Genomic DNA, 10,031 nt, shown 5'->3' on the forward strand with positions numbered 1-10,031 from the left:
TTCCATCAGCTCCAACATGCTGAGAGAAATGTGCTTATACTTCATCACTTTCCCAAAATATACACTGGTAAAAGGATACAGGGGGCAAAAGAACAAAACAGGCTTTTCCAATAGCAGTAGTGAAGTTTAGTAATTTGCCTAATGGTTCTGTATGCTCTGACTAAATGTGGCTTCTGTTCCAACTTGTTGGATTCTAGCAAAAGCTGTGTCAGGATAAACTTCCAAGGGATGGGGTAGAAAGGATATACTACTGACAGGTTGCTGAGTGGACAAGAAGCCAAGAAATTGAGAACCAACAACTGACTCAGCATGTTAGTTGCGTGGTTTGCTTACTTGAGCATGAGTCCAGGAGGCTCAAACTAGGTTACAAACTATAAAGTGACTCACAGTTTAGCAATCTATGTAGCCATCAGTTGCATGTAAAAATGAACCAGAAAACATAGAACGATTATTTTACTTTTTTGGTCAATAACTTTTGGTTAACAATTTTTTTTCAATAACATTGCTAAGGAAAGTATAGAAAGAAAAAGAGATTTGCTAACATTTATTTTGCCCTTAAAATGAACCCAAATGACATTAGGCTTAAAAGATTAAACCTAATTAAAATATGTAAAAATATACATATTTTTACATGGCCTTTACACCTCAGTGTGAATCGAGAATTAAATGCACAAAAAATCTGGTTCAATTGTGAAAAATAAAACCTATTGGTCAGTACAATAGGTTTCAAAGAGATAGGCAAAAGCAAGTTGTTTAAAACCACCAGACATGCTCTAAGCTTCCCAACGACCCTATAGCGTAGGTGTTTTGTTCCAGATATAAAACTGGAGAGGTTAAGTAATTTGCCTAAAAATCATATAGCTAAAAAGAGGTGAGCATGAATGGAGCTTTGAACATGGCACTTTGAGCCTGCTCTGCAGCTTATGGCCTCAGGGGACTGTCTAACCCTGTTGGGTGGGCTAAATCCGAGTCCCAACTTCCCCAGCTGTGTGGTCTTGAACTGGTCGGGGCACTTCTGAAATACTAGGATTCTCTTTTCCTCACAGCGTTGTGAGACTTTACTGTGCTAGTGCGTATAAACAGACTTTGGGAACTGTTAAGAGGTCGTTTCAAATATGAGGTATATATAATATGTCACCTTGGAGGAAGAGCTTGTCTTTTGAGCTTCATCTATAAATTGAGAATGATAATCACGGCGTGTCCTGCGGCCGTTGGGAAAGTGAAATGATAGTGTATGTAAATCAAATGATGCATTAAGGCGCAGTGCCTGAAACACCGAATTCGATCAAAATGCTACTGTTCAACCCTCTTCACTTGCAGTTTCCCGGCTTACGCAGGAAGATTTTGGTAACTCTCTTTGTAAGTGTCCCTGGGGTGGGGGTCTGAAATAAACTCTCCGAGGACAGAGACGCGGCTAAACTACCTTTCATTTTCCCCCTTGTAATCACCTCCTTCGTAATCCCACTGTGCAGATTGAGGGCTGAGACCAGAAGAGCTAGAGTACCAGGCGGTAATTCCAATTCTTGGGGTTAGCGCCCGCACGCGGCGCGGCCGCAGAGCCCGCGGTTCCGCGCCTCCGCCCGCCAGGGGGCGCTCGACCGGACGCCGACCCCCGAGAGCGGCGGGGCTGGAGGAGGCGGAGCCCAACCCGGCAAGATGGCGCTGTCTGCCTTGTTGCGCCCTTTCTCCAAGCTGCTGGCCCCGGCCAGGCTGCTGAGCGGCTGTAAGTGTCCCTCCTCGAGCAGGCCGCCCCGACCTTCCAGCCTGCGGCTCCCAGGGCGAACCCAGCCCCGAAGGGGCAGGAGGCGGCTGCGCCCCGGGCTTGTCCGGCAGTGACCTTCGCCGGTCCGCCTCCACCCGCGCCTCTCGGCTCCCCGTCAGCCGCTGCCCACCCTCCTCCCAGGGCCGTCCGACCCCTCGGGGTTTCGGCGAATGGACTTTGAGTCCCTTCTCCTGCAGACGCGGGAGAAGGAGACCCTCCCCGGGGCGCTTCTATCTGCCCACCCCCGAGACGTCGGAGGGTCGCCAAAGCCCGTGTACGAGGCTTTGAAGGCGCTACCCGGTCTGGCCCTGCTGGTGGCCCGGGGCGAGTTACTAGGCATCTCTGAACCTCTCTTTCTGTGGCTGTTTAAATGAGGAAGTAGAAGGGGGAATTAAAAGCGACAATACGCATGTAAATGTCAGGTTTATCCCGACAGGGTGGTAAGTTACAGATTTAGAGACCCTTTTTGTCCCCTTTCAGCTTCAGCGCGGTCAAAGTTCTACATTCGGGAACCGCCACAAGGCAGCCCTGACTGGCTGAAGGTTGGACTGACCTTGGGCACCTCCGTTTTCTTGTGGATCTATGTAAGTATATACTCCCTTAAATCGTGCTACCCCAGCACGCTGGAGAGGACAAGTACCGGTGTGAGGTGGAATGTTGCGCAGCAAATCTCCCATACCATAGGTTATTTATGTAACTGCTAATAATCTATTTCTCCAAGGACTAAAAAATATTTTCAGAGGCATCGAGAAAGTATAATGAGGCCGAAATTTCTGTCATTGTTCCTTCGCCTGGTTTTGTCGTGAATGGCGGTTTTACTACATATTAATTATCCTTTAGTTTATTTCTTAATAAAGATGGAGGCAGGTTGGGGTTTTATGAAGGCACTTTTTTCAGATGCCATAGGGACAGATCGTAAATGAACAAGCTATACAAATTAAATCCCATTGGACTTACAAGATACAAGATTTTAACAATGTTTGTGCAAATACATTGTTGGAAATTGTACCTAGTGTGTAGCAGCCTTTTTCTTTCTTTCTTTTTTTTTTGGTCTTTGTTTACAGTATGCCAAATGCTTTACCTGTAAAAACTTGTTTAATTTTTTCAACAACACTATGTGGTAGTACTATTATTATTGACCTCTTACGGATGTAGGAAACACTTGGAGAAGTTAATTTGCCAAACCAAGTCCTCCCTGACTTCAGGGCTACACTGTAGACCACTGTGAAATACTGTCTCTCCATAGATAAAAATTTTAAAAGTATCTGTGTTACATTAGTATTTGAATTTTTTGTTTTGGAATTTCCTCCACTGCCGCCCACCTCCAACTCTTAGATCTCTTATTTGGGATTTTTTTCATTAAAGTGGTTCAGCTCTTTGACATGGAAAGGAGGAAGAGATGTTGAAAGTTACTTACAACTTAGTAACTAATCCTTTCAAAATAACGTTTGTTATAATGTAACTTTATACGTTCTTAAAGTTTTCCTAAAAAGAAACTTGTTGCTGAGAGCTCTGATTGATATTGGATCTTTGCAACACATGTCACCCTATATCAGCCATCGTTCTAGTTGCATATTCTGTCAGACAGTGGTTCTGAGAAAGCGGCTGTCCTCCGTGACATCTAATTAATACATATATAACTGGGGGTTGTGGGTTGGTCATTCTCTCACAGTATCATACTTCTGAGGTTAGAAGTATAGTACACATCCACCAACCCCATCTAATAACCAGGTTCTGCTCTGTCCTGTTGCTTTAGCCCCTCTGTGGTAAGGCTCTCCATTCCATTAATTACCCACTGAGTGAAGTAATTTATTTGCAGAAGTTGGATTTAAACTTTTAAGGGTTGCCTTCTCAAATTTATAGTATGTCAGATTGTGGTGAACAAGTACATATCATTCATAGCTTTTGGACTTTTGTATCCTTTAGCCTTTTATTTCTAACTAGAATAGTTGTAATTCTTTTAATCTATCCTTATTTCTCTTGCAAAATATAAATATCATTAGTTGATCTTCTCCTTCTCCTCTTTAAGTTGCCAGGAAGATTACATTTCTAATTTTAACTCTTACCTACTTCTAGCTCATCAAACAACATAATGAAGATGTTTTAGAGTATGAAAGAAGAAATGGGTTGGAATAAACTTTTGGAATACTGATACAGTAAGTATGTGATTTTCTAGGATTGAATAGACTATGCAGGTTAATTTGACCTCTTTTAAATAATGTGTTTTGACTTTTTTCATTAGGTTTATACTTTTTAGCACCTATATTCCTGTCTGTGACAAATTTATGAATTAATTTATGAATTAATTTATGAATTAATACCTTGGCTCAAGGATCTCTTAGCATAATCATTTTTAATCATTACACTTTGACTGTGTTCAAAGGAAGTTGTGCTTAAGAATGAAACCAAAATCATATTTCCTTAAATCTAATCTAAATCATATTTCCTTAAATCTAATCTAATCTAAATCTAATATTTCCCTAAATCTGTACACAGTACCTTCATAGCACTTAGGACAAGTTATCATTGTTTGTGTATGTATTTCTTAATACCTGTTTGTCATATACCACACATGAGTGTAAAATTCCACGAGAACAGGGCATTCAATTGTTAAACTTCTTACTGCATGACGATTTTATTATGATTGTCATTACAACTAACACCCAGTTGGACAATTCCTGATAAAACCTAGCTGTGAATAAGACAGAATACACTGCATGGTCTGTTATTTAAAAGAGTGAGTTTATTTTATATGTATATGTGTGCCATATTTCTGAAAATATTTTTAAAGAAATCCTATATTAATCCTTTTGTAAAATGGAAAATCATCCTTATAAATCTCAGCTTTCTTGGATTAGGTTGATTAAAGTAGATAACTTATATGTGCTGGAGAATAAAATAGTAATCACAGATGTACATTTTGTTCTATTATTATCACCTTGCCCATTTCACTACTTCAGTCAATCAAGAGATAAAAATGAAATAGTTTTTTAAATCAAAACCAGATGCTTTTGCTACTCCTGTAGTTAAGATTTAAAAAAAAATTTTTTTTTTTGCTAAAATTTAGATAAAATGAGGAGTTGATATTCTTTGTGGATTTGTTTTTTTAGACTTCCCCTGATACTTTAAGGTGCATTGTTCAGAATGGTCTAATTTTAATATTACTTCTGCTGGTTAATGCTACAGTTTTCTTTTTTTTCCATTATAGGTATTAGTGTTTATAGCAGTTCCTCTGGATTCACCAATCTGTTGAGCTGTAAACTGAGAGAAAGAGTTACATGTGAACATATGTCAAGTCAGCATTTGTGTTTCACATAATTAAATTAAAAAATACTTCTGTATTCTTCAGATTATGTACATTGTGACAGTGTATAAAATGTCAATTCTAACGTAAATTACTAGAAGTATTTTAATGTGGAAAGTGCCGTTTGATAATTGGGTCATTGGTAAGAAAACTTTTTAAGGATATAGATTTAAAAAAAAATCACTGCTGAGGATTTAGTCCTTCTATCAACTTCTGATTTCTAATCAGAACACTTATTTAGTGATCAGGATGATAGAACTACTCCTACTCTATTATTTAAAATACAAAAGAACCCAAATACTATTTTCTTCTTACCAGAGTTTCTTCTGACTCCATTTCCTTGAGTTTGAATGAGTTTCATTTGGGTGACTGTTTTTAACACCAGTATGGCCACAGTTGGCTCTTTTTGCTCATACGACTTTCATCCAATGAATAACAGACTATTCAAAAAAAGGAGTTGGTGAGAGCTAATAGAGACAAATGAAAAAACACTTCATTTATCCCTCATTTAAACCCTTTCTTGTGAATCAGTTAACACCTATTTATATGCCACTTCATTAACATATAATTTAAACACTTAATGTATTAATACTATACATTTGAAAGTGTATTATTTGTATCTCCATTCTGATGTTAAATAGAAAGTTTCATTGCCTTATAAATGGCTTTGTTTGTGTTTTGGGCTCTGGCCAACACTTACTCTGGGAGATTCACGGCCCAATACCTTTGGAAGTCACTTCTGAACATAAAGTCAGAGTTACCTTATCTCAGAATAAGTATTTAATCCAAATTCAGTGAAAGACCAGATAAAACAGTAACTATTAACTTTTGTCAATTCGGAGTCCTAGGTGGTAGAACTGGAAAGGACCTTAGGGGGTTATATAGACCAGTTGCATAATTTTACAAATGCAAAAACCAGAGGAAAAGAGCCATTTGCCCAGTATCACTGGAAAGTAGAATGATGGACTCTTAAAGATGACCATGTCCTATTCCCCAGAATTTGTATATATGTTAGGTTAGGTTAGGCAAAGGGGAATTAAGGTTGCAGATGGAATTAAGTGTGCTAATCAGCTGACATTGAGATGGAGAGATTATCCTGGATTATCTGGTTGGGCCTCATGTAATCACAAGGGTCCTTAGAAGTGGAAGAGGGAGGCACCAGTATGTGTCAGAGTGGTGTGATATGAGGATGGTTCAGCCGGCCATTGCTAGCTTTGAAGATGAAAGAGGGCCAAGAGCCAAGGGACAGAGAAGTCAAAGAAATTCTACCCTGGAGCCTCCGGAAAGGAACAGCCTTGCTGACACCTTAACTTCAGCCCAGTGAGACCCATGTCGGATTTCTCATCTACAAAAATGTAAGATAATAAATTTGTGTTCTTTTAAACCACTAAGTTTGTTATAGCAGCAGTAGGAAACTAATACTGTCACATGGTAATGGACCAAGAAGTCAGGTATCAACTCCCAGTTCAAGGAACTTTACCCTAAAAGAGACACTTAAAATTCATATCCCTAAAGGGAACAGAAAACTCTAAGACGCTTGAAATTCTGGAAACTGATAACCTTAGTTGGAAATAAAATACAGCTTTAACAAGCAAGATTTACTGTATGTCAGGCCTTGAATATAAAGCTGCCCTGTGTGGACTTTCTTCTTGATCGTGCCTGTAACTCCAGGGGGAGCCATTCATGAAGACTAGGGCTGTCCTAAAGAACTTTCTGCGGTGATGGACATGTTCTGCCTGTGCTAGCCAGCGTAGTGGCCACTACTCCCATGTGGCTACTGAGCATTTGGAATGCGATTAATGTGACTGCATATTTTTAATTTTATTTCCTTTTCATTAAATAGCCACATGGGGCTGGTGGCTGCCGTATTGGACAGTACAGATGCAGATTACTCTTGAGTAACACCTCCTAGAGTTGTGCCACACAGGGGCGCTGGTGAGAGGCACTTTCTAAACTAAATATTGAAACCTAACTCAAATTACATTAAACTAAAAGAAGGTTATGAGGATACAGAGTGACTCACAGACTGCCGTAACAGGCATGCACCTGAGCCCAGGAATGATTGGGGCCTGGCATTCAAATGTTATCCAGACGTTTGCTCTGGGCTCTGCTTCCTGCCTATGTGCTTTATCTCCTTTGCACACAGACCGTCTCTTCCCCAGCCCACATTGTAAAGAGAGGGCTACAGTCAGGAGTCTCTTAAACTGAGATGTTTTAGCTGGACTGAACAAGAATCGTTCTGATACACAACTCCTGAGAAGAACTTGGTCAAGTGATGGTTCCTTTAGCAATAATGTAAAAGAATTTCCATAAAAAAGAACAGACAAATTCATATGTCAAATGTTGTCAAGTTTTTTATTAGATCAAAATTGGACCTTTTTTTTCAGATTCAGTGTCTGTGAGATAGTCATTAAATTAGTTTCTTAAGTTGCCGTAGGAAAAAAAACCAAGCTATAGGAGCTCAGTTTTAAGTATAAGAAGTTGTTATGGGTTAAATTTTGGTCCCCAAAAAGATACGTTGAAGTCCTAGCCCCCATTATCTCAGAATGTAACCTTATTTGGAAATAGGGTATTTGCAGATATAATTAGTTAAAATGAGTATACTGGAGTAGAGTGGGCCCTTAGCCCACTGTGACTTGTATGTTTCTAAGGAGAAAAGACACAGACACACAGGGAGAAGACAGGAATGATGGAGGCAGGGACTGGAGTGATGCATGTGGAAAGCAAGGATTACCGGTAAACGTCAGAAGCTGGAAGGGTTCTTGCCTGCATGTTTCACACCTTGACTTCAGACTTCAAACCTCCAGAACTGTGAGAGAATAAAGTTTGTTGTTTTAAGCCATCCAAGTCTGTAGTAATTTGTTATGGTAGCCTTAGGAAAATATGGAAGGGGTAGGGAATGTCATGTTTATTTTACTACAGAAGAGAAAGTGAATAGATGGGAAGAGTACTGAGGAACCTCCAAGAATAGTTTAAGAATTTACCATCTTGATTGCCCTTTCTCCTTCATTTTATCGAAATATTTTAGGCCATCAAAAGCGTGCATACCAAATGTAAAACAGATAGCTAGTGGGAAGCAGCCAGGTAGCACAGGGAGATCAGCTCAGTGCTTTGTGACCACCTAGAGCGGTGGGATAGGGAGGGTGGGAGGGAGACGCAAGAGGGAGGGGATATGGGGATATATGTATACATATAGCTGATTCACTTGGTTATACAGCAGAAACTAACCATTGTAAAGCAATTATACTCCAATTAAGATGTTAAAAAAAAAGCGTGCTTATCAGCACTTTTTCAAATTGCTTTCCAATTTGTCTTCCTAGATACTCTTCTAAATTGTTTCACTTTATATCCGTATTGATCTGTTGAAAGTACAGGTTATAGCTTAGGGATTTAATATTAAAAAAAAAAAAACAAAGCTGTTTCTAGCTTTCTGTGGAGCCTAGGAAATCACTCAATCTTTGAGAATTGCCTTTAATTATATGGAACTTAAGCCTTGAGTAAGTATGACTAATAGTGCCAGTGGTTAGGGAGCTTCGTGAGCTCCCTCTCTTACAATATGTTTTCAAAACTAATATTGTCTTTGTCAACAATCACAGTTAGGTGGAGATCATCTTAGATAAACCAAGTTAACTCTAACCCTAAGTTCTTGTTTTCCTAACAAGACCAAGAGAAATGTCAAGGATGTGCTCAAGGGCAGCATTATAAACAGTGTGACTAACAGCCGGGAAACTACTCTCTCAGCCTTAACACAGTCTTGTATAGCGAAGACCTGCTGTTAAAATTCTCTCAGGGTTCTGGAGAGACAGCTTGCTACAGAGTGAATTTGACACCCCACAGGCATGTCCTTTCTTGGGAAGTGTTTCATCAAAATGTGGGAAGAGTTCGACATCAAAATGGAAAGCCACGTATCCTACAGGAGCAGTAGAGTAGGTGGCAAATTCCCTTTGATCCAAGAGCCATGAGCTTTTAGCTAAGATGAAAAGGGATGTGGAGAAGTAGCACTACTTATCTCACAGTTCTTGCCTTTGCCAGCTGGGATGACCACATCCAACCTAGAGGACATGATAAACTCCCCGCTGGACCTTACCATAAGATGAGATGGTGGACTATAATGGATCCTATCATGTGCGCGCTGAGACGCATCAGAACATTGTAAGTGGGCCTGGAGCTTCGGCTCAGGCTGGAAGTCAGAGTCTAGCGCTGCCTTCTCCAACTAGCTGAGCGTGTTTTCTACCTAATGTGCTTTACAGCTGACAGCAACACAATAGAGGAGTTATCCACATTTCACTCATGTGGACACTCATTAAAATGCATTTACTGCCTTTGACTATTTCGTCTCCTGGCAACGAAGTCAAAATTCAGCCCTAAGTAGACCAAAGAAGGAATGAGCTGTAGTGGTAAACAGATTTGTTTTCTCTTTTAATTTTAAATTGAGCTGCACTAAATTGGAAATGGTTAGGAGCTCTCCCCACAGATTTGATTTGATTTGTCAGTCTGTACTAGCTGCTAGCAGTTCATCCTAGGACGTATACTTGATGCTGGGCAAAGGTAGCAAGTGTACGAATCTGCATTTTGTTACTTTCAGGACTACCTAACTTCTCGGTGGAGGGTCTGGGTCTAGCCCCTTCTTTGGGGCTTGGAAGTCTAAATCTGACCTCTCATTAACACAGATTACCTATTTGCTCTTAAGGTTTAATCACTAGGAATAGCTAGTGACTGAGCATCAAAAAACTAGTTCTGGGGCTTCCCTGGTGGCGCAGTGGTTGAGAGTCCGCCTGCCGATGCAGGGGACACGGGTTCGTGCCCCGGTCCGGGAAGATCCCACATGCCGCGGAGCGGCTGGGCCCGTGAGCCATGGCCGCTGAGCCTGCGCGTCTGGAGCCTGTGCTCCGCAACGGGAGAGGCCACAACAGTGAGAGGCCCGCATACCGGAAAAAAAAAAAAAAAAAAAAACTAGTTCTGATC

The 10,031-nt window shown here is 40.5% G+C and overlaps 1 protein-coding gene across 1 annotated transcript; it reads left to right on the forward strand.

Moving 5' to 3' along the window:
- The first annotated feature begins 1,605 nt into the window (after positions 1–1,605).
- NDUFC1 (NADH:ubiquinone oxidoreductase subunit C1) lies at positions 1,606–7,908 on the forward strand. The gene is made up of 4 exons (XM_030876892.2): positions 1,606–1,723; positions 2,243–2,346; positions 3,839–3,918; positions 4,971–7,908. Exons 1-3 carry the CDS (start codon positions 1,657–1,659, stop codon positions 3,896–3,898), a joined length of 231 nt encoding a protein of 76 aa, XP_030732752.1. The 5' UTR covers positions 1,606–1,656; the 3' UTR covers positions 3,899–3,918; positions 4,971–7,908.
- The last annotated feature ends 2,123 nt before the right edge of the window (positions 7,909–10,031 follow it).

The sequence above is a fragment of the Globicephala melas genome, chromosome 5 (assembly GCF_963455315.2).
Source record: "Globicephala melas chromosome 5, mGloMel1.2, whole genome shotgun sequence".
Classification (NCBI taxonomy): domain Eukaryota; kingdom Metazoa; phylum Chordata; class Mammalia; order Artiodactyla; family Delphinidae; genus Globicephala; species Globicephala melas.